The following is a 25,474-nucleotide window of genomic DNA, read 5'->3' on the forward strand; positions in this document are numbered from 1 at the left end:
GGTTTAATTAAAAACACTTATCTCCAAAATAGTTCCAGTCTTGCCTTATTGAACATGGTCATTCATATGCATTGTACAATGTGAACAAAGTGTGCATATCCCAAGGGTGTTAAATGTGTACACAGTTTGGTTATATTGCCACTATGCTAGCCAGCCCATGAACTCATATTGTACCTTTCCATTGCTTTAGCAGTATAAGGTAAGTGCATTTCAATGCTGTGCTCGTCTTCATCGGTTTGTAGAGACATTCGCTCAAACATTCCTGTCTTCCACAACTCTCCATATACTGGAAAGAAAAGTAAAGAACAAAACAAAAGAAAAAACAAAAACAGACACACCTTAGCCGGTGTATTCTAAACATTGACAACAGCACATTCAAAAAAAGGGGCACTTTTGGCTATTATACAGATGTAATCTATACATTATGCTGGTAAAATTTAAATATATATTATACATTTGCCGTTGAAGTATGGAGCACAAATGCAAGGATTAGATTTTTCCAACATACCCTTCTGATCAATGTGGAGGTCATACAGAGGTGTTCTGTACATATCCACAGTGGAAAGTGCACATCTAGAGAGAGCTACATGATGGGAAGGACCAAGAATAAAGACTCTTCTCCTATTTAAAATAAATAAAAGCAAAATATCAGTATTACAGTCTGAGGTAAATCAATTTAGTAAAGCAGGAGGCTTGACAAAAAGGTAGCCAATGTACAGGTACATGTGTCAATTTACAAGTGCTGGTTAATATGCTGTAGTGGCAATGCAGGAGACAGTTGCAGAGAATAGTAAATAATATATAAAAAGAAAAACGATATACTGTACACCCACACACACATATATACATGCAAGATCCCGTGCTCACACTCACACATGGGAATTTAGTTACTGTATATGAGGACACATTGAATAAGCCTGCCACAACGCCAATGTACCTCAGTTTCTGCGGGTACTATTAAATATTTATACATTTACATTTAAGAATGCTAAATAATAATATATATTTTTTAAAAGTCTCATGGTGATAGCTTTAAATGGACACTATATACAACAGAACAACTTAAGCTTAATGTATTTATTTGTTCTGGTGAGTTATCATTCCCTGCAGGAATTTTTATGTAAACACTGCCTTTTCAGAGAAAATGTAGCGTTTACATTACAGCCTAGGGATACCTCCACTGACCTTCTCATATGGCTGCTAGAGGTGCTTCCTGTGGCAGTGTGCAGCACTGCCCATTCAGCGTCTCCACACTCTGCATGGAACTTACTTCATAGAGATGCATTGATTCAATGTATCTCTATGAGGTGCTGATTGGCCAAGCCAACGTTTGGCCCCACCCCATCCCACCTCCTTGCCGATTTCAGCCATTCCAATATGTTCCCTATGGTAAAGCAGTGGATTGGCTGAAATCATAAATTTTTAAGATATCAGCCAGAAGGCAGATTGAGGGCGGTGCCAGCGCCGCACAGGACATACGGTAAGTTTTATTACTTTTTAAGCTTCAAGGTGGTTTTAACCCCTTAACGACACATGACATGTGTGACATGTCATGATTACCTTTTATTCCAGAAGTTTGGTCCTTAAGGGGTTAAACACTAAAGGGTCAGGAATACATGTTTGTGTTCCAGACCCTAAAGTGTTCCCTTAACGTTTAAGCAATTTATAAAACACAACCTTTTAGATGTGGAAATGCCAATATCTTGGTCTTTCTCAGCTCTCTTCACAAACAATGAGTAATGAAATGCTTATGAAAACACCAACTATTAATAAGTCCTAAAATTAGAAATCGACAATTGACACAACATTCCAGGCATGCAATCCACTTGAACAATATGGTGCAGGGATACTCCCAATCCCAGTGTCCACATCGTCCGTTTCATTTTAATTTCAAGTATTTGCTGAACATGCTGCAGCAATACGGGCACCCCTGCACTGTGAAATCAAAGAGGGAGTATAGACTGTATAAGATTTTGTATGACAACATACAAAACAGACATAAGCATGGCAAGGGTGAGTTGCTTCATTTATGAAATAGGAACAAACTACTAAAAAAAAAATAGAAGTTGAGTAGCTACTATTGAATGGACACTCCACTGCCCAAATAATTTAAACCACCATTTAGAAGTTATACCCCAATAAAACATGTTTGCATTTGATAATGCTTTTTTTTTTTTTTTTTAATTGGGGGAATATCTAAAAACACCTTGCAAAAGCTTCACATCTCTTGTCTGCAGCCTTTGCAAGCCCTCCTCTTCTAACCTAGCCCGGGCTTTCCAATTGCCGACTTCCCAGTGCATCTGAGTGAGAAGTCTTAGCAAGGGAGGTGCTCTGAGCAATTGCCTTCCTCTGTATAATACACTATAGGGACAAAAGTTTGGGACACACATCTTAATTATTGAATTCAGGTGTTTCAAGCAAACACATTGCCACAGAAGTAAAAAAAAAAAAAAATCATACAACTAGTCATGCAGTCTGCATTTACAAACATCTGTGGGAAAAAAAACCTCATATCAAGTCTCACAGTCAAGTCTCACAGTAACACACACACTAACACTAACACACACTAACACTCACAGTAACACTAACACACACACAGTAACACACACTAACACTCACACTAACACTAACACACACACACTAACACTCACAGTAACACTAACACACACACACTAACACTCACAGTAACACTAACACACACACTAACACATTTTTTTTTATTTAATCCCCCCAGCCTCCTTACCTTTTGGAGTGTTGAGGGGATTCCCTGGGGTCCAGTGGTGCTGCTGGGCTCCTGGGGGGCCGGTCACCCGGCGGGCAGGCAAGCGCGCGAGTGAGCACTCTCCCCTGAGTGCTTCCTCTTCAGCTCCCTCGCGCGCCGCGTACTGATACCGGCGCCGGAAGATGACATCAACTTCCGGCTTCGGTATCATTGCGGTGCGCGAGGGAGCTGAAGAGGAAGCACTCAGGGGAGAGTGCTCCCTCGCACGCCCGCAGGACCGGCCAGCCGGGAGACAGCAGGGCCAGCCTCGGGGGGCCCGGAGGTGGCCGGCTCCTGGGCCCCCCAGGAGAAGAGGCTGGCCAAGTGACATACATACCGGGTCGCAGGGGCGGCCGGGCCCCCTGGTGGGCCGGGCCCGGTCGCAGCCGCGACCCTGGTATGTGCGCCACTGAGTAGGCCCTTTCTATTCTAGTATGACTGTTCCCCAGTTCACAAAACAAGGACCATAAAGACATGGTTGGATGATTTTGGTGTGGAAGAACTTGACTGGCCCACAGAGAGCACGGACCTCAACCCCATCGTACACCTTTGGGATGAACTGGAGCCAGGCCATCTTGTCCAATATGAGTGCCTGACCTCACTGGGGCTCTACTGGATAAATGGGCACAAACTTCCACACAAACACTCCAAAATCTCGTGGAAAGCTTTTCCAGAAGAGTGAAAGCTGTTACAGCTGCAAAAAGGGTATCAACTACATATTAATGTCTATATATTTAGAATGCAATGTCATAAAAGTCCCTGTTGGTGTAATGGTTAGGTGTCCCAATACATTTGTCCACATGGTGTATCTATGTATCAAAGAATATATGTTGCCATATGAAATTACAGGCCAACTAGAGGAATATCTTTAAACTGACAAACCAGTTGCATAGCAAAATACATTCGGATAGCAATTTCCGTGACTTTCAACAATATTGATAATTATATATCAACACTCCTGGTGTAATCCTGTGGTGCCCGGTGCTGGTCTGGCAAGGATCATGTAGACATAGCAGAAATGACCGCACTTCAAGGAGTTTATAGAGATTTTCAAATAAAATTTAACTTTTATTCAATCCATTTAAAAAGTCAACGTTTCAGCTCCCACATGGAGCTTTCATCAGAACAAAACATATGTGGGAGCTGAAACGTTGACTTTTTAAATGGATTGAATAAAAGTTAAATTTTATTTGAAAATCTCTATAAAGTCCTTGGAGTGCGGTCATTTCTGATAATATGTACAAGGTGCACTCACAGGTCTTAATCAGTGGTTTCCTTTATTCTTTGGTGCAAATTACATATGCAAAAAAAGTTTTCAGTGATCAACGTTTCGACCCTTCTAGGGCCTTTTTCAAGATCCCCCAATTTTTTTTATTTTTTTTTATTAGTTTAGTTAGTGGGATCTGTTGGGAGTGTCAATAATACATGTTGAGAGACCAAATTCTGAAAACAATCTCAGTTATTCCCCAAGGTAATAGGGATAACTGGAAAAACCGGAAAAGAACAAAGTCCTTTAAAGTTAGGTAGTGACCTGGGTAATATGAGAACACAAGGACATATAATGTATACATATTGCAAGTCAGAATGTAGAGAAGAGAACGTGTTTAACCATGTGAGAACACAGAACACCTAAGCAAGCATGGTCTGTGACCAAGAAGGAACATCTTGTACCAGGAGAGAGCATTCCACCAATGCCTCTTGGTTACTATGCTGTAACATCTTTACTAACTAATAACGAATGTCATCACACTGCGGTTTGCTGTACGGACGTTTAATTTATACTTCAGAAAAAACATTATTGGGTACTCCAAAGTGCACAATGGTGAGTACTTAGTCTGCGTAATTATTCCATCTGTTTACAGCACATGTACACATATATTAAATGAGTATTCACAATATATTTTCACTCCTCAATAATGCTGACCATTTTTTTAAAAATGCATATGTGCAGTGGTGGAACTATAGCATGCTTTTAAAACACAAGAGAGATTAATCAAACAGAAGAAATAAAAATAAATCAAACCTTGCTTTGCTTTTTGAAAATTTCTGTCAGTTGACCTTTCGGTAAAATAACTAGGGGGGAGATTTTTTTCTGCACTTTAAAGATATTGCAAAACAATGTTTTTGCTTAATAAGCATCTTCACTCAAAGGGTAAATTCAAACTAGGCTGCTGCTACAGGGATACAGATGTAAATCACGGCCAATGAAAAAAACTGATTGAATGATCGGTACGTATGATACAGCATATCAAGAAAGATTGTTTTGTTATATGGCACATAGACGCATTTTATTCTGTAAGGAAAACAGTACCATTATTTAAAAAAAAATATATTGATTCATACTTCCTAAGTGCCCCTATATAGTAGGGAGAGTGCCTATTTTGGGCCTAAGTGTATCTGCCCCTCCATATTGTTGGCGTTTAAGTGTATAACAGATGTACATGAATAATACTCACAGCAATGTGTTTTTAAAAGCAAAGTATAATGGTTTGTTTAATTTTATTTATTAGGTCCCAGCATTTTTAACTATAAATACCCCTCCACTCCTATGAAAAGCCTCAAAAGCGTCATGATAGGACATTCAATTGCCTCATAAAATAAGTGAAGATTTTGAACAAGAACAGAGTTTGACTCTGTTCTTACTGTGGAAGTACCATATAGTAGCTATCAGGGTTACATTCACTAGAGGAGTTTTTAGCCCTGCCATTTTACAGCGCTTCAGAATTTGTTGGCACTATATAAATAATAAATAAATAATAATAATAATAATAATAATAATAATAATAAGGCCTGCCTGGAAAGTATCCGGACATGTTATATCAAAAATAGAGACCTTTATTGAAGATATAAGAAAATTGCACATAGGACAACGCCTCAGTCATCTTCAAAATAGGCTTTGAGACCTCACACAGTTCTCCCAGCGTCTCCCACTGTTTGTTGATTGCAGCCCGTATATGTTAAGTATTCTCAGGTGTTCTGCTTGTTGCACGTCTTCCAGAAAGTAGAGCACTTTTAAGAGATTCTCCACGATCTTTGAAGCATTTGTGCCACACTTATCTGCACTGGGGTTTCACTTACCGGTTATGGATAGGTAATTACCATAAAATAGGCCACCACCAACATTATTGCTTGAAAGTATATGGAGAAGGGGGCTCCAAATGAGCTGCTATGCTCTAAAGACCGCAAACTGCACACACAGCATCCAAATGAAAGAGGAGATTATTCTCTTTCAGATGAGGGGTCTTATGCCCCTCCATGTGTATTGCGGTCATTAGTCTACTAGGTTATGTTTAAGCTCCTCAGCATCCTAATAGTGATATTATGACTGTAACTGTATATGCCCTAAAATGGTACAAGTGGCACCCTTTGTCAAATCAGGGGTCATATCCCAAGATAGTTATCAGGTGATCACAATAGCGGTCATGATTGCATAACATTATATACAAATATAAAATTATGGAGGTTTGGTTACCTTCCTGTTGACCACAAAATTACTTAGACAAGTATGCAACCACTAATTTAAAAACAAAAAGCCTCCTTTTTCAAATGACAGATCTTTGCCTGCATAGAATTATTTTACATGAAAACCATTTATTATTAGCCTTAATATATATTTTACTGTGCTAAGTTTGGATAGAGTTAGGACAATTAATATTGTATCATAATGTGTTGCCCATTGTTAAAGTCAGAATATTTCTGTAGTTTAAGATTTAGGAAATAGGAGTTTATATATTTTAATCCTATGCATTTTATCTACCGTTAGCCTTTTAGCTGCGAGGGCTTTTACCTTTTTCGGTTTCGGGAATGCAGAGCTAGTGATAGGCTGAGAGTGCCAGTAGATGCTCTGAGTCAGTCAGTGGTGCCCAGTATGAAGTTTCAGAATTGCCACAAGAAGCCGAGCAGAGCTAATGGGCGCTGCCATCACAACTTTGGGATAAAACTGTTCATAAATTCTTTAACCCCTTAAAGAGGACACCTAGGGATCTCACGACACCAAAACTTCATTGAGATTAATTGATGTGATGCCCGGAGTGGCCTTTTGGTTTTTCACTAAGGTTAACATTTTAAAATTGTCAGGAAGTCAAAGTGAAAAATAGGTCAAAATAGCCAAAAATGGAAATGTTCTAAAGTCAGCCATGCATTCAATTCAGTTACTTTGTACTTACATTTAAATTGCCAACAATTCACACTTTAGCAAATAACCAATAGCTGCACTAAAAAACAAGGGTTAAAAATCAAATACTTACGTAACTGAAGGGTCAACTTGTTTATAGGCATGAGCAGCACAGGACCCACAGTAGGTGTATCCAGCGTGACTATGAATAAAAGAAAGAAAATGTATTCAACTACTGTTTGCTACATACAAAATAGTTTACATATATTACAGTCCTCACTAGATGAGAATAACTAGGAAATTTTCCTTTACAGATCAGGAGTTAGATGGATGGGGTGGGGGGTGGGGGTAATTAAAAGTAAAAAAAAATAGTTTGTAAAAAATAAGGAGTGGGTTTCACGATACAGTAATTTCATTATTAGGCTACCAAATCCAACAAAAAAACATGACAGGTTGGCCTCAAGGACTTAAATCTTGATGTGTTTTAAACTAGATATTTATTAATATAAATTATTTATATTGTATGTAAGAGTTGCTTTTTTTTTACGTTGATAACTGGCCAAAAACAAAAATCTGTTTCTTTTTTTGAAGGGTGAAAGAAGTTACCTTTACTTTTGCACCGGGATAGTCTCTTCTCTGCGGCCTGATCCAGCAATAATGAAGAATGATGAACGATTAACATCTCTGGTGCAAACAGATGCTTAGAAAAGCATTGGTGACATATGGCACAGCACAGAAATTGCCACAAAACACCAGTTAGAGGCTTCATTTTTAATTTTCTATTTCTATTTTTGTGCCTTTGGACAAATGTAAACAATGCATTTCTCAGAAACGGCAATGTTTTACATTGTCCTATACTCCTAAACCACAAGATTAAGGTGTAGTGGTTTTGGTACTTAGTATGACCCTTTAATAGCTCAAGGCAGGAGTGTTGTATATTATAATGGGTATGATTCCAGATTAAAGAAATTACTTGTGCAATTGAGTAGTGAAGCCTATTCTTTACTTATAATGATGGATACGTAGTTTGATATTTATGGAGCCGACACTATGCACTGTGTATGGAAAAGGTAGGAATAGGATGTTACCCATACAGAGAAGGGGCGAGTTGTGAATGCAGCACAGTCTTCTGTGGAGAGGAGGAGAGAGCAACTGCATACCACATGGCCACACACTAGGGGTACAAGGCAAGGAGAAAGAAAGGGGTATATGAGGCTGGACAGAAAGAGATAAAACTGGGGGTAGAAAGAATAAAGGCTAGGATAGAGAGAAGTAAAAGGGACTATTTAATATTCTGATTCATGCATAAAAGGCTTAACACCAGATGCATCATGACCTTGCTACGCCTCTGTCCAAAATGTCTCAAATTCAATGCATATTAAAATAAAATCTAAAAGCCATGAGCATTGTATGGCTTAATCAATTCTTTGTAGTTTAGAGACGCCCATTTCTTGTTTAGTGTAATCTCTGGTTTGCTTTTATTGGCTATTTTGATATACTGCCCACAATATGTTCTCCAATCATTAGTATTAACAGTCTTCTTTGAAGACAATTGAAAGATTCATCTCAATCTGAAAAGTGGAATGTATTGAAATGCTCTGCCCTTGGGTATAAAATTAATGCATCTGCATGTCTTTACTGTGAGAAATGGTGCATGCTATGATAGCTATGATTTTCAGAAATAGCAAGGGAGGAGCTAGCTCTTTAAAAAAAAAAAAAAAAAAAAAAAATAGATTATACCTCTCAGCATTGGCTCTCAACTAATGAAATGCTCTATGCATGGTCCTAGTACCCGCTGCACAGTGTGAGTGCGTCTAATGAAGCACTCATGCTATTATGTCCAAGGACAATACCCCGGTGTCCCAGATGCGATACACAAGAGAACTAAAATCGAGATAGTGGGACAGTACCCCGAAATGTAGACTCCTCCGCTAAAACCCCCAATATATGTTCTGTATGTAGTTGATGCTTACTGCATGCACTTGCATCATCATTACAAACATTAGAGCCTTAATGTTATCCGACATGGGCCTTGATTTAATATTTTTTGTATAAGCTTTTCAAATGATCACAATTTGTTATAATTAAAATTCAAAACTGGATTTGTAAAGCTCATCCAAAAATATAAAATCGAGTGCATTGTCTTTAATTTAATACAGCAAGTGAATGTCAATGTTTATGGTTCCACATTCTATCAAAGTGCTGCTGGTTAGGCCATAGGGAATGGATGTATTACCACTTGAATTAGCAAAATGACAATCCAAATTTTAGAAAATTGGTACCTGTACTAAGAGATGCCTCCAGAAAAATGTATAATAAAAGAAAAATGCCAGCCAAAGTACTACACATCCTAGTAAAATTTTAATGAATATAAAGGGACACTATAGTCACCTGAACAACTTCAGCTTAATTGTTCAGGTGAGAACTATAGCTCCCTGCAGCCTGTCTCATGCAAACACTGTATTTTCAGAGAAAATACAGTGTTTACATTGAAAGCTAGGAACATCTACAGTTGCAGTCACTCAAGAGTGAACCAGAGGGAGTTCGGAGTTGATGGAGGCATAATATGCCTCCATCCACTCAGATCTGCTGTCAGCAGAGCACAGGGCAGCACTGTGCACAGCATCCTGTGATTCAGTATCTCCTCCCTCTGCATGCAGACACTGAACCTTCCTCATACAGATTCATTGATTTAATTCATCTCTTATGAGGAGATGTTGATTGGCCAGGGCTGTGTTTGAATCATGCTGGTTCTACCCTGATCTGCCTCTTTGTCAATCTCAGCCAATCCTATGGGGAAGCATTGTGAATGGATCAGGCTACCCCATGTCAGCAGACTGTCTGTTTTTCTGAGTCTAACAGCATGCAGATTTACAGCTTCAGGCTTGAATACAGTACGATCTTTACTATATTTATGGAGGCAGGGGGGCTAGATGGTGGTGTTAACACTATATGGTCAGGAATACATGTTTGTGTTCCTCACCCTATAGTGATCCTTTAATGGTTTGCATTCTTCTAACAGGGCAACTGTAAGGCAAAGATATATATATATTCAATGCATTGTAACAATAACAAACACATCACCCCACCCCCCCAACTTGTATACGTACGGTGCAATGATGGCTCTTGCAGGTCTTTTAGAAGATTGTGCCTGGGATAACCAGCCTTCCAACTGTGCACTCAGCTGGGGTCCTACAAGGAGGAAGGGAAGAGTGATTTTAGCAGCCTTAATAATACCACCAACATAAAAGTATTGTGCTTTATGAATCTTAACCTCATCACCCTCTGAACACAAGCATTAGCTATTTGACACTCAACTTCCCAACATATTTAAGCCTTAACATAAAATATATGATAGGATGGATAGATAGAGATTAGAGAGATAGAGATATAATTATATACAAGCGATTGAACAATCTCAACCACCATCTTAAGGTTTTTGGTTATATTTATGTTTGTTCCCTGTAAAAGGATCCAAGAGCACTGCTACACGGAGGACTGCCTGTATATGTGAGTGTATATGTGACAGTGAATGTGTGTGTGTGCGCGCGCCTCTCACATGGAGAGCACGTGTCTCGCACAGAGCGCGTGCATCAATGCGTTTGTGTCAGTGTGTGTATGTGTGTTTTTCAGTTTGTGTGTCAGTGAACATGTGTGTCTCAGTGTGGGTCTGACATGTAGGGAGTGTGCATCTGTCAGTGAGTATTTATGCATTTCTGTCAGTGAATGTGTTTTGTGTCTGTCTGTCAGTGAATGTGAGTAACTATGAATGAGTATGTAGGTGAATGTGTATGTTTCAGTGAAAGTGTGTGTTTGTCAAACAGTGTGTATGAAAATGACCATCTTATCAGTGAGTGTATGTCAGTATATGCATCACTGAGGGGGTGTGTCTGTCAGGCAAAGAGGGGGTTGGTTTTAAACAGGAAGATAAATTTAGAAGGGGTGGGGTGCCTGAGTTTTGTCATGCACAAGGCAGCACAAAACCAGACTATACCACTGTACATGCCTCTAGTGGCTGCCTGAGGTGGATATAAGTTAGTAATGTCAGTTTAAAAAAAAATAAAACAAAACACTACAATGTTTTACATTACAGGGTTAAAAGGACAGGGCCACGCAACCTCGACCACTTAAAGCGGCACTATCATGCCGAACTTACCTTTCTTTAATCGATTCCTCTTCTCTCAGGATCGGTTCTTCATTTCTTCCGGTCTGCTCTAGTTTTCTTTAACACATAAGACAAAGTAGGAACCATTTGTCTTATGGAGGTTTCCTACGCCTGACCATCTCTGACCAGCGGAGGAGCAAAGTGTGCTTAATTTCCAGTGGTCAGAGCAATTTTCACCTTTCCTCAGGGTTTCCGCGAAGCATCCTTTCACTTTTCCCGAAGTCCTTTCATTCAGACAGAAGGCGGGCGAAACTACCAAATTGCATCCTCTCAGAATGAGAACAGTTTCTCCATTCGGGACTTTGTTCGGATCAGAATTTCATTTGAATGAATGAAACTCCGATGCTATTTGTGCCGCGGCTGCATCTTGCAGCCGCTTAGTAGATAGCTCCCTAATACCGTGGGAATTAGGGAGTTATCTACCAAAAGGCTGAAAGACCTTTCAGCCAAATGTATGAATACTTAGTAAAGATTACTTAGCAGCCAGTGGCTGCTTACTGTTAAAAAAAAAAATAAATAAATAAACCTATTCACCTCCCCCCGGTCCCCAACCCTGAGCGGTGGCCCTAAATGAAAATTAATAAACCCCTACCTACCCCCTCACCCTAAAAATAGTGAGGGGGGAACAAAAGAACTAAGTATCTGTAAAATTAAATAAAACGTACCATTTGAGGTCTTTTTTTTCTAAAATCTTAATTTTTCAGCCCCCAAAAAGGCCAAATAAAAATTCCATAATACCTGAACTTGTCAAAAAAAAAAAAATCAAAAAAAATAATTCATCTTCACCCATGGAAGGCACGGCATAGGCTTATAAAGCCTTCCCACGGCCTGCAATTTGGCCCAGCGCGCTCTGATTGGTTGGTTTAAGCCAACCAGAATGCTCTGACAGGTAAATGAAGAGATCGGCAGGTAAGTCTATACATTTACCTGTCACAGTACTCCGATTGGTTGGCTTAAAATCCAGAGTGCTCTGTGTTATTTTACACAGCGTGGGAAAAGTTCCAAAGAAGACATGCCCCTACTCAAGGTATAACGAGTAGAGGCAGAATTTGCTAATACTAAGTAATCTTTACTTAGTATTAGTAAATTTAGCAGAAAGACCACTTTAGGACTCATCAAATTAAATTCCGATCAAAACAAAGTCCCAAATTGCGTCCTAACACGAATGGAGAAACTGTTCTCATTCTGTTAGTACGCAATTCGATAGTTTCATCAGTGTTCTGTCTAAATGACAGGACGTTCGGGAAAAGTGAAAGGAGGCTTCGATTGAACATGGAGGAAAGGGGAGAATTGTGGGGAAATTGCTCTGACCACCGGAAATGAAGCACACTTTGCTCCTCCGCTGGTCAGAGATGGTCAGGCGTAGGAAACCTCCATGAGACAAATAGTCCCTACTTTGTCTTATGTTTTAAAGAAAACTTGAGCAAACAGGAAGAAATGAAGAACACACCCTGAGAGAGGGAGAGAAGAGGAATCGATTAAAGAAAGGTAAGTTTGGCACGACAGTGCCACTTTATTTGAGATGACGTGGTCTGGGTTATTTAGTGTCCCATTAAGCAAAGTCACATTTATGTGCTTACTTAAGTCCACAATACATCAGTCAAGAAAATCCCACAGAAGGGCAAGCTGACACCCAGGTATTGAGATCCAATATGGAAGATAAAAATATAAAAAATAAAATAAAAAAAACAAGGAGTATATTGAACCACTTAAGGACCGCATAGTCATGCAGTTCTGGGCTTTAATGCACACTGGTGGCATAAAAGGTAACAGCAGGGCTAAATCCTGAGTAAATTACCCCTGTAAGCTGGAACTCAATATACAGTCTACCTCTTTGAATTCTATGGTTTTACATATCAGGACATAATAATCATTTGTTCATTAGCTGGTCTTAACCTCTAAAAAGGACAGAAGCAATTGTACAAGTTCTGACTAAAACAAAACATAACTTGGATTTTAGCTATATGTCTGTTCAACCATATTTCACCTCTTTTATATTGAGTGCATGCACATGTTATATATAATTTTATTCAGGAGTCACAGAGCTTTCATTTAACATCAAATATTTAAGATAATTTAATAATAAAATTAAAAAAAAGTGTGAGAAGTTCTGAAATGTTATTTCCCAAGTTCAGCACAGCATTTTAACTGTAAATGTTACAAAAGTCAGGCTTTAGTGCAATAAAACACACATATTTGTATTCTATGATGTCTGACAAGTACAATGATACCCCCCATATGCAGGTTTCTTCGTGTTTTGGAGAGTTACAGGGACAAATTAAAAGCTTGATCATTTCAGTTTTTACATGTTGATATTTTCCAGATTGCTTGGCTGGGACTTTGTTGACAGCCCAGGAATAAAAGTTACCTCCATCATGTCATACCATTTGGAAACGTATACAATCCAGGATGTTCAAAATGGTGTATATGTCCAGTCTTTTTTACTAGCCACTTTGTCACAAAAGGATCATAGGTTGCTGGGTCAAATATAGGGCTTGCAAATTACATTTGCTGGTATTTCTGCCTGGGTTTCCCCCAATATATTATATATAAAATACATGTAGAATCAAAATATATATTTTTTTAAATGTATATACAGTACCGTACAAAAGTCTTAGGCCACCATTAGATTTGTTATTTTAGTGATGATATAATGACCATAATTATATAATTAGAATACAACCAAAAAAAATACTGGAAATTTGTGTGCAGTATGTATACAAGACAACTCTCAAAGTGAAATCAACAAACAAAGTGAATACTCAAGATGTGGTATTCAAACTGTTGTAGAGGTCACAAATAAATAAATAAATAAAATACTGGAACGCCAAGAAAAATTTCAAAATCTGATGAGAAGGGTCTCAGAGTTTTTCTTTGAGAGACTAAAAGAAGTCCAGCAAGAACCTGGATCAGTATTTGTCAACTTCATCAGGATGCAAAGTTGTCCATTCCAAGTTGCTTATTTTTAGGAAGTTTGATATAGCATTAGGTTTCTAGAGTACGACTTGCCAAGAATGGGGTACATTGGTGTTGTGGCAGGCTTATGTAATGTATCATCATATACTGTAAACAAAACACCATTATTTTTGCCTAGGTGAGGTGTTTTTAAATAAAACTATTACACCCAGTGAATGAACGAGTGCGCTGGATTTTATGTGTTGTATGCATTGGCCCCAGCAGCACCCTTATAATGTATATATGTTCTGGTGAGTGCTGCACTCTTGGAGATTATATAAAGATCTATATACAGTTGTGCTCCAAAGTTTGCATTCCCGTGGAGAATTGGTAATATATGTACTATTTTTAAAGAAAACACGAGTGAGCAGGCAAAACATTAATTTTAATGGGATTCATATTCAACTGTAGGTTATAACAGAATGGCACAATCATAAAACAAAACACAAAACAAAGTCTGCAGTTTTTAATAATGTGTATTGTCCCCTTTAGCATTAATGACAGTGTGCAGTCTTTTGTAATAGTTGTCTATGAGGTCCTTTAATTCTTGCAGGTGGTATAGCTGCCAATTCATCTTGGCAAACTACCTCCAGGTCATGCAAAGTCTCTGTTCATCTTGCACGAACCACACTTTTGAGATCTCCCCAGAGTGGCTCGATGATATTAAGGTCAGGAGACTGTGATGGCCACTCAAGAACCTTCACCTTTTTCTGCTGTAACCACTGGAGAGTCAACTTGGCCTTGTGCTTAGGTTCATTGTCATGCTGGAAAGTCCAAGAGCGTCCCATTGTACAGAGGAATGCAAATTGTCTGCCAGTATTTTCTAATAACATGCTGCATTCATTTTGCCATCAATTTTCACAAGATTCCCTATGCCTTTAGAGCTCACACACCCCTAAAACATCAGTAAGCCACCTCCATGCTTCATAGTAGGGATGGTATTCTTTTTACTACAGGTTTTGTTGACGCTTCTCCAAACATAGCGCTAATGGTTGTGACCATAAAGCTCTGTAATTTGGAGTGACGAGACCAAAATAGTGTGCCAGAAGCTGTGTCAAGGTGTTGTCTGGCATATTGTAACTGGGCTTTTATGTGGCATTGGTGCAGTAAAGGCTTCTTTCTGGCAACTCAACCTTTCAGCTCGGTTATAGTCAAGCATTATCGAATTGTGTTCCTTGAAACAACCACATAGTCTTTCTCCTGAGGTTACCTTTGGGTTTTTCTTAATATCCCAAACAATTCTTCTGGCAGTTGTGGCCGAAATCTTACTTGGTCTACCTCACCAGGGCTTTTTAATAAGTGAACAGTACTGACTGGCATTTTCAAGGCTTTAAGTCTTTTTTTATATCCTTTTCCATCTTTATAAAGTTCCATTACCTTGTTACGCAGGTCTTTTGACAGTTCTTTTCTGCTCCCCATGGCTTTTACACACACATACACACACACAAATGTATTTATTTATTTTTATTTTTTTTAAATCGATACAATTAGCACTTCACTTACTCACGAAAGACATACTTGTGAAACCCTTCCTCCTTGGGCTATCTACAGTGCAGGTTAAGTAGGGCCCTCAAATGTGGGGTGACAGGGAGGGGTGCAAAACTATGTGAGTTGGCCTTGACTAATTATAACAGGCTTAAATTGTGAAAATATGCCACTAGCCAGGCTTTAAAAAAAGTTACTTGTCACTGCAAGCCACAGTATGTAATTGTCCTATTTATAGTTAAACCCCCCCTCTCATAATATTGAGAAGCGCTAAGGAATCTGTTGGCGCTATATAAATGATAATAATAATAATAATAATAATTATATAAAACTAACCTCAAGATTTATTTATTAATTAGCTATACAGGTTTCTATGCTTCTATAAAAAAGTTACTTCAGGCAGCATTACCACTACAGCCCTCTGGGGGAGTACACCTGGTCCATTTCCATGGTATTGGGGAAAATGGTTTGCGCTCTTACTGGGTTCCCCACCGTGTGCCAAAGGTTCGCTGTGGCCAGTGGCACACATCCGGCTTCTGCAGAGATGCAACAATGTTGTCGGAGGTGGGGTTACTGCTCAATATGTGCAAATACAGACTCCAGGCACCATTACTTCTTCAAATCACTGGTGTGGTCATGCTGGTTGGAGCAACCCTTTAATGTAGTAGGTAGGGGAAAATATATTCCCAACACTATACTGTTAATGTTGTTGTTTAGGTTTAGGAGATGCCAGTAGTGGAAAAGACATTTACACCACTAGCTTTCAGCTTGTACATGGTAAAATGGACCTCAAATGAAAGATTCTAGTACCACATTTGACTCACATTTGTCTGTCTAAATAGCTGAATTCACCAAATTGCCAGGATTTTGGTCTATGCTGCCTTAAAAGCACCAGATAGTTTGTTAAGATCATCCGCTTCTGATTTCCCCTCATCCATAAACTGTTAATGGATATATACTTGAGGATTGTGAAAGCAACTGGAAAAAGTTCTGATCTTATTGTGTATATCTGCGTGTCACAAAACAATAAGATTTGTCAGGTTTAGCCATCAGTTATCGAGTTTTTGGCAATCATATTCCATTGAACCACACCTTCCCATTATGGTCTCTCAACAGCTTACAAAGTCTTCTGCTTTGGCTCATCTATTTCAAGGTTTGATACAGATGTCCATGTGCAAAACACTATTCACGCAATGAGAAAAATCACAGAAATCATTAAATATCTAAATACACACACTAATTTATTAGCAAAAGTTAGCTATTCCGCAATTGTTACCAGGCAGGTGTGTTGGAACTGAATTGCTTGGGTGAGGGTTCTATTTACAAAAATATTTTTCAGTGGGGCTATTTATATTTAAGATTCTGGTAGGCCTCTGCTGTGAATTTGAGATGTAGACATCTAAATCAATAGTCATACTAAATGGATAATAATATTAACGGTTTTGCTTTTTTTTCAATTCTTTGTAGCAGTTTCGACAATTGTGTCAGAAAAGATATTTCAGAATCAGGGCAGGCGCTACCATAAGGCGGCCCAGGAGGTCAGCTTAGGTCGCACTGGCCCTGGGGGCACAAGATCCGACTGATCAGCAGGAGGGGAGCACACTGCACAGCGCTCCCCTTCTGACGGTCTCTGAATGTAGTGTGGCCAAGCGGGGACAGGAGCTTCAGTAACCTCTACCCCGGTCTCAGCTCACTGAGAGCACAGAACTGCTTCCTGTGAAATCAGAGAGGGGTTACCTAAGCTGCTCTACCCAGGTCCGCGGCTTGGCCACGCTACAAGAGGGAGGTGAGGAGACAAATTGGGGGGGGGGGGGGGGAAATGTTTGTCTCCTACCCCTTCCCCAGATCCTCTGTCACTTATGTGCCTTTTTGTACCCTGCCCCAGTACCTCTGTGTGTCTCTATGTTTCTTTAAGTCCAACCCCAGCCTCTCCATGTCTCTCATTCCTCCCCTTTATTCCATAAGTAATCACCCCCCCCGCCTCCTACACGTCTCATTCCTCTTCATCCCCCTACATGTGCCTCATTAAGGCAGCTCCCCCTACATGTGTCTCATTCTTCCCCTCCATGTGTTTTTTTTTTTGTTTTGTTTGGGCAGACTAGATAGGCCGCCACATTCTATGTTTCCTCACCTCCCTCTTGTAGCGTGGCCAAGCATCGGATAGGGGTAGGGAAGCTTATGTAACCTCTCCCCAAGCTCACAGGAAGCAGTTCTGTTCCATCAGGGAGCACTTTCTGTGAGACCGGGGTAGAGATTACTGAAGCTCCTCTCTCCCATTCCGCACTTGGCCACATTACATTCAAAGAAATGCAGAAGAGGAGCACTGTGCAGTGCGCTTCCCTCCTGCTGTTCAGTCGGATCTTGCACCGCCCCGGGCTGGTACACCCTAAGGCAGCCACGTGTGCAGCCTTAAGGTAGCGCGGCCCTGCATATAGGTGGAGCTTGGGGAATGAAGTACCTATAGAGGGAGCTTGGAGGAATAAAGCACATATAGGAGGTGCTGGGGGAAGGAAAAGAATAAGGAATATATTGGGAAGGTAAAAAATTAGGCATATATGGGAGAAGGGGAGGAAAGAGGCATATTTGGTGGAAGGGGAAGAGTGAGACCCATTGTACAGCGCTACAGAATTTTGTGCTATATAAATAATAAAACTAATATATGGGGGCAGGGGAGGAATGTGGCATATATGGGGGAAGGGGAGGAATGAGGCACATAGATGGAGCTGGGGGAAAATGTGACATGGGGACAGGGAGAAAATTACACATGGAATGGAGGAGCTGTGGGGAGAACATGGAGAGGCTGAGGTTGGACACAAAGACATGGAGAGGCTGGGGAAGAAAGAAACAAGGTTCTGGGAAGGAGAGAAAGACACACAGAGGTGCTGGGAGTACAAAAGGGCAAAGAGGGGCAAGATACAAGGTACTGGGGGAAAGTGACACAAAGGGGCTTAGAGAATAAAGACAGAGTGGATGGGTAAGGGTAGACAAAGATACACAAAAAGGGGTAAGAAATTCAAAGAGGGGGTTTTAAGGGACACAGATTAAGATGCATTTTAGATCTTCACCTGTGTAGCCAAAAAAAAAAAATGTTGCACCAACCCGTTTAGGATTATATTTAAAAGAAAAATGTAAAGAAAACATTTAATTAAGCACCCAGATAGAAACAGATCTGATAACCTACACTGTATTGTTGTGATATCAATAAATGACACTAATTTGAAGTCCATGTTACCAATCAGGGCTTTTAAAGTAGAATACAAAACAAAAAATGGACCTTAATGAAGAAACAAGATGTATTATTTACCCACGATGTAGAGGATGCTGAAAATGTGTTTATTTTAGGAATGACAGAATGTAATTAAGACATACATGAAACAAAGGAAGGAGAGAGAAGGAAAAAAACAAAACAAAAAAAAACATTCCATTGAAAATGGCTGCATAAACAAAACAAGCGAAAAGGCAACGCAGAGCAAAAAGATGGGAGGGGCTCGGATAGAGGAAAGGAAACTTTTCTCCGTTGCTCAGCCTTGCCTGTAATAGGACACGATCCATCCTGTGGGGGAAGGGACCGTACTGCTGTGTTTAATCCCCAAAAACCATTCATAGCAGCTCAGTTCCACCTCTTTTATTAGCCCTCTGCTTTAAGCACAATGTAGCGACCGAATGATCTGAACGTATAGTTATAGATTTGTAAAAGAGGCTGACGCCAGTTAACTTGTATTTAATTGGGATACAATGTAACAATGTAATTCGAATAATGATTATTATGCACAAAGAATTGTCTGCAGCTAAAAGCAGACAGTCAATATCCCTTCACCACTTCTCCCCTTTTTAAAAGGACAGCAGCTGTTAGCAAACAGTTTATGGATATCCAACTAGTCATCCTATTCTGGAGACATATAGAACACTAAAAAAAAAATCACGCTTCCAGGGATTAATCATCGGACACCAGATGTACACATTTTTTGTTGACACTATTTATATGAAAATACTTTTCTTCCTAGTAAACAATTAAAATTTATGTGATTTAATCACGATACAAAAAAGGAAAACCACACACATCCTGTGTTATATAAGCATGGTACTATATAAAACTAGCATAATAATGCTAATAATGGCCTTGATGCCCACTGGTATTAGATAAAAAGGACAATACAATAAGAACAGACCGACACAACAAGTAGTTATGTGATCACATTTGGTTTTAGTTGCTACAATAGATTTAATTCACTTACATTTACCAATATAACCCTTCATGAATCACTTACTCCAGAGAAAAACAAAATATGCCAACACCAAGCCACAGAATTCCACAATTAGATGTTTTGACTACGTCAGCCATTTGTTGATGCACCCTTTGTCCTTTACAAAAATGCAGCAATGTTTATGGTGTACAAATCTGATTTTTATTACCAGAGGAAACAATAACAATATAAATAATATAGCACTGCAGGTTGTATAGACAGGTATGATTAATTTGCCTCGATATTTGATGGCCTGTTTTAATTTCTTTAGAGGTTTATAAAAAAAAAAAAAGTCCACAGATAAAGCCTTAGGCCCGATACACTGAAGCACTCTTTTGTATTTCATACAAAATGGAATCCCTAGATTAAACAGAAGATACCTTCTGACAAACAAAGAACAGACAGCCCTTACAATTATATGAATTGGAAAGCAAGACATAATGAAAATCATGCAGGTACGCCCTCGTGCCTTTCTTAATATTCTGTATTTTGATAGATATTCAGAATGTGTGGTCAGGTTTTTTGCGGTTTCCTTTTACACAATTAGACATACTATTTCACCATTTACCTTCATCACTGTCAATTCTAAACTTAAATCAGTTTTGTTTGTCAAGAAAAGTTGCACTGTCAAAGTAAGAATTGGACACAGGCTATGAAACTGGTATTAAAAAAAAACAACAGCAGTGTGTATACCATTGGTTCCTAAATTCACAAATCATACCCACACAATGTGGGCGCTTTGCTGCCTTGCAGTATGCATAATTCATAAACTGTCGAATTATAATTTACATACCTACCATTGTGAAGGTGGAGGGCATCCCATAAAAACTATCATAATCTGTTTTAATCTGATAATATTTGAAAGGTACTATACATTTTTTATGGGTTGTCCAATACCATGTAGAAAAACTGTATGTGTCTAGGACAACATGGCAAATCAGATAATCCAGGTATGATACACATTGCCCAAGGTAGTGCCTCTAGGATACCCAATATCCTGCTTACCCTACACAATGTTACCCACCATTCACATCCCAAACCTTCCTACACCTATAACATATTCCTGACATTCTGCTCTCTGGCATCTTTAGCTACCCTTCCCCCATAAAAAGCCACTCACCATCCCTCCCCCGACCAGCAATGCCACCTATAGCACATCCCCCCACCCCGTACCTGAGGCTGCGTACCAGCTACCGGCATGACTGGCTTCCCGGCACAGGGCTCGGTTGGACATCTTGGTACCGGAGCCGCCTATGATGCACAGTGTGTGGCTGGGGGAGCGATGTCAGTGTATGTGTGTGGGAGAGCTGTGCCAGTGTGTGGGTAGGGGATGGGGGAGCTGTATCAGTGCCTGTATGCAGGGGGTGTACTGGGTACACACCCTGTGTGCATGCACTTACTGTGCTCCTTGCCTTGTATCCCGGTTATGTCGGTGGCTATGTGTGTGTATGAGGAGGGCTGGATGAATGGTGCAGCCACTAAGAAGAGGAGGACGGAGCAGAACGCTGACACTCCTCCAACGAGAGAGCAGCCATCCATCCAGCAATATTATCATGGCTAGTAATTTCCACAAACATGGATAATCAGCCTCCATTAAATCTCCCCCCCCCCTCCTTCTTTATTGCGAGGAACTTCCAGCCCAGGAGATACACAGGGGTTCGATAAAGAGTCATTTGGGGGAAAAGTTGTTAACATTCCAATGGTTTCCATGGTGGTTGTCTCACTTTTAGAACGTTGCCCCAGAATGACTATACATATCTACCTATTTTTCATGTGCAAGCAATTCTGATGGAAGGGCCGCCAAGTGAATATGAGTACCTTTCATGTGCTGTTTTTTTTTTTTTTTTTACTACAATGAAGCTATAAATTGTTTGATGGTTGATTTTAATTTCACTTTGGTGCCTTTATTTCCCAGTGTCCCAAAACACAACTGTGTAGACTGAAAACATGGGAATATGAGGAATAAAAAAAGGCCCTGGCAGCAGGATTAGTACATTCATAGGCCCATCCAGCAAGATTAAAACCGAGCAGAAAGGGAGGAGCTAGAATGATAAAAAAAAGTACTCGATGAGGTTTGAGCCTAGTAAGTCACCGTACAAGAGGCTGTGTGGGTGGAGATCATAGGGATTGCCCCTCTGGGCGGGGATTTCACGGTTTGCCGGTGATGACGTCAGAGTCTAGGGGTAAAGGTGGGGTTGGACAATGTCTGAGCACAGTGTGCCAGGGGATGCTGAGAAAAAAAGTAATCTGGTTTGGTGGAGCAGTGCTAGCTATCACAGATTAGCTGCCTTGTCCCTAGGGGGCGACAGGCAGATTTTAGATGCTGGAGTGTATAGTCATGTCTTGATTCATGACGTTATATTATTATTATTTATATAGCGCCATCAGATTCCGTAGCGCTGTACAATGGGATATAAACTGTTTCAACCATCGCAAGGCAGCTAAAACTATAAATTGTTGGAGCAATTTATTTTTTGGCTTAGTACCATGCTATTGGTCTGTTAAATGGTCACATTGGGGATAAAAGTGTACTTTAGCGTATTTTTTTTTTCAATTTTACTCAAAGTAAATAACGTATTTTATTATTAACAGTCGTAAATAAATACGTTATATTCCCAGAACTGTGTGTCATCCAGTTACTGAGGAGGGTTAGAGCTATTCACAATTCAGTGCCTTGTACCTGTCTTCACAGATCTAGCGGATGAAATGTCCTTGTGAGGACTAGCACTCTGCTACAACCTCCAATGCAGCCATTGCTGCTTGGTGTATGGTGGTTCCGGAGGTGCAGTGCAATTGAGCTATAATCACTTGATGCTGTACGCTGCCGGTGCTGCCATCTTCACTCTTCAGCTTGGCTCATCATTTACTGGGTTCCTGTGTTGTACTCTATCATACATGTGAAAGTAAAAACATAAATGTCAACAAAGGATTCAGAGATACCACAAAAGCCTTCATGGATATCACCTGGGGTAAGTACCAACTTTATGCCGGTTGCTCTGCCTTTTGTCAAGTTTTGTCAAGCGGAGTATTTACCATAAGATGAAGTGGTTCATACTTTGCAACAAAAACAAAGAGTATGAGAACTCTCAGAATGGGCAAAAGCTTAGAAAATTCAGTAGCTTGCCCTTCATTTAGTCCCCACAGATGTCAAAAATGTTTTCGCTCACTTGTGCCAAAACAAAGAGTACCTATACTATTTGCATATCAGACTGATGCCACCCATAAAGGCAGTCCAGAACCACAATTCCAGCAAGTTCTCAACCCTACACAATCGTTTTGGCCTTTTTTAGGGCCTCGTCAGCAAGGTGTAGGTGATCGGTCCATATCTGGATTAAAACAACAAAAGGCATAAAACAACAAAAATACTACAATTGGTTTCCAAGGAGGTTTCAGAAAGTGATTTCTTGTGAGGAATATTTTTGTAGCCACAAGAAAGAAGATAGTGTCCACCCTGTGATCAACCTGAGACAGTTGAAAGGAAGTTCAACTGTTTTCACTCTGGAAAATTACATTCTTGTGATGTCACATTTTGTAGGTCTTCTTGAAATCCATCTCTTATAGACTCTCAACTTGCTTCAAAATCTCTGGTTTCTCATAAATTGGGAAAAATCCATCTTGACTCCATATGCAGCAATTTAAGTTCTTACAGTTTATCATCAATTTTACACAGCAGACACTCCATATATTTCTCAGCAAGTTGAAGACCATCAAAAATAAATAAATAATATATTTCCAGAGACAATATAACACTGAAGAATCCATTCCACATGATGGACCTCTTGGCTGCATCCATTCAGGCAATATTTTTGATTTACATATTTTAACAACACTCATTTCCATAAATTTTGGGCGCAGGAGGGTGACTTCCCTGAAGTCCAGTGAGAGCTGGCTGCAGCAGCTGTTGGCCAGGCTAATGGAAGTCTGAAGCTGGCTCTCTGTCTACACTCCTCCCTCCTCTTCTCGTTTCTCTCTCCTCTCCGCACTGTGGCCAAACTACTGATCTGTTAAAAGTCCCGTCCTTGATGCAGACACACCTATGTTAGTTCTGCTGTTGAATGGGGATATAGACACAAGGGAGAAGGTGGGACATGAGAAGAGGGACACAAGTGGTTGAAAGTGATACGAGGAATCGGACATAAGTGTGTAGAGCAGAAATATGAGGAATGAGGAAAGACTTGGAGCAGCAAAGGAAAATACAGTATATATATTAACAGTGTGCAAAGTAAATTACATTAAAGGCAGTTTCCTTTAATGTTCTAAGAAATTTAGGACATGCTAGCTGTGGGGGTGGCTTGTGGTGGGTTAGTGTATCTTGGACCAGCATAAATTCATATTCTTGGACCAGCATAAACCCATGTTCCCTAAACAAAGTACTTTGTCAAACTGATATTTCCATACTGCTATACTTATATGGTATTTCTATGATAGGGGAAGAAAAAGTGAAAACTTCTCTGTCCGTGTTAGATTTTTGCATCACCGGTCCATACTCATAATGCTGCAGCCATAGTAGTTACTAGGGAGCTAAAAGTCAAAAGACTAAAATCTTAAAACATCAACCAGTTTCTATCTGAATGCTAAACCCATTGCTGTCTTATAGCGAGTTAGTGTTTTCACACACCAGCTAAATTCTACAAAGATAATTAAAATGCTTATTTTAAAACTCCTTTAGGCACATGCACAATATAAAAATGCACATCTCAATTCCTTAAAATGCACTAGCAGGAACACTCCAAATATCATAACCTCTAAAGCCCAGTGTAGTAGTTACGGTACCAGGAGTCTATTCAGTGTTAAACGATTTTAGAGCAGTTTAACACTAAATAAGGGTCCTTGACTACCCACAGTCCGTCCCCTTCTAGATGTGTGGCTAAGGCAGAGATTCCTTGCTGTCATGCCCATTCATACCGTCAGTTGGAACTCTGATAGGCTAAAAGAGTCAGCTGACAGTCTCAGCCAATCACAGCCGCTCATTACTGCTCAAGCTAATACTTTCTCATTAGCCGAAGGCACACAAAGGAGATGGGATGCCAGGGACTGTCATTTAGCATTAAAACATTAACTGTTTAATGCTGAATGAAATAACGGTACCAAGGAATTCCAGACACTATAATCAGTTTAATAAGATGAAACTGATACAATGACTACAGTGTTCCTTTATTATTTATTTATAAAATATTTTACCAGGAAAGATACATTGAGATTTCTCTCGTTTTTAAGTATATCCTCAAAAGGAAGTCCACAAAACATTGCATTGATATTTGCACAATTGAAAAGTTTTATTATAATTTTTTTTTACATGCACATGTAAACTAGAGTAACACCTGTTGTGCCTGTACTTAATTTAAATACTCCAGTTTACAAGAAAATGCATGAAGATTCATGGGGTGACAGTACCCCCACAACATGGAAATGTAGTGTGTAGGTACGTTATTACTCATTTCTGCTCCTTTATTTAACCCAATAAATGATGTAATAGCTTTTACTGAAGAGGGGATAAAGTATTATCACATCCAGATACAAATTAAAGCATTCTGCTTTAACTTGTATTATCACTTTGATTGCAGTCCAGAAACTCTGAAGGTACATTTGTGGTCATTTATTGGCACATTTTCACCCCCAGGAGATCAGTGTACAGTTTGTGAGGGCAGACACATGTTCACTTTGTTCTTTGCTGGCAGAAAGACTGACACCCAGCCGTATGCACATTCCTATTGATGTGAGTCTCTCGCCTTCTATTTCCTGTAGCAATC

At 39.7% G+C, this 25,474-nt stretch overlaps 1 protein-coding gene across 1 annotated transcript in view; it reads right to left on the reverse strand.

Moving 5' to 3' along the window:
- MEMO1 (mediator of cell motility 1) overlaps positions 1 to 21,257 on the reverse strand; it is a 43,465-nt gene extending 22,208 nt beyond the window's left edge. Inside the window, exons 1-5 of the mRNA XM_063443188.1 lie at positions 20,898 to 21,257; positions 9,986 to 10,067; positions 7,009 to 7,077; positions 509 to 621; positions 175 to 286 (exon numbers count right to left, since the gene is read on the reverse strand). Coding sequence (XP_063299258.1) covers positions 175 to 286; positions 509 to 621; positions 7,009 to 7,077; positions 9,986 to 10,067; positions 20,898 to 20,958 — 437 coding nt within the window. The 5' untranslated portion in view covers positions 20,959 to 21,257. The remainder of the gene's footprint in view (positions 1 to 174; positions 287 to 508; positions 622 to 7,008; positions 7,078 to 9,985; positions 10,068 to 20,897) is intronic.
- Positions 21,258 to 25,474: the final 4,217 nt, after the last annotated feature.

The sequence above is a fragment of the Pelobates fuscus genome, chromosome 2, assembly GCF_036172605.1.
Source record: "Pelobates fuscus isolate aPelFus1 chromosome 2, aPelFus1.pri, whole genome shotgun sequence".
Taxonomy (NCBI): domain Eukaryota; kingdom Metazoa; phylum Chordata; class Amphibia; order Anura; family Pelobatidae; genus Pelobates; species Pelobates fuscus.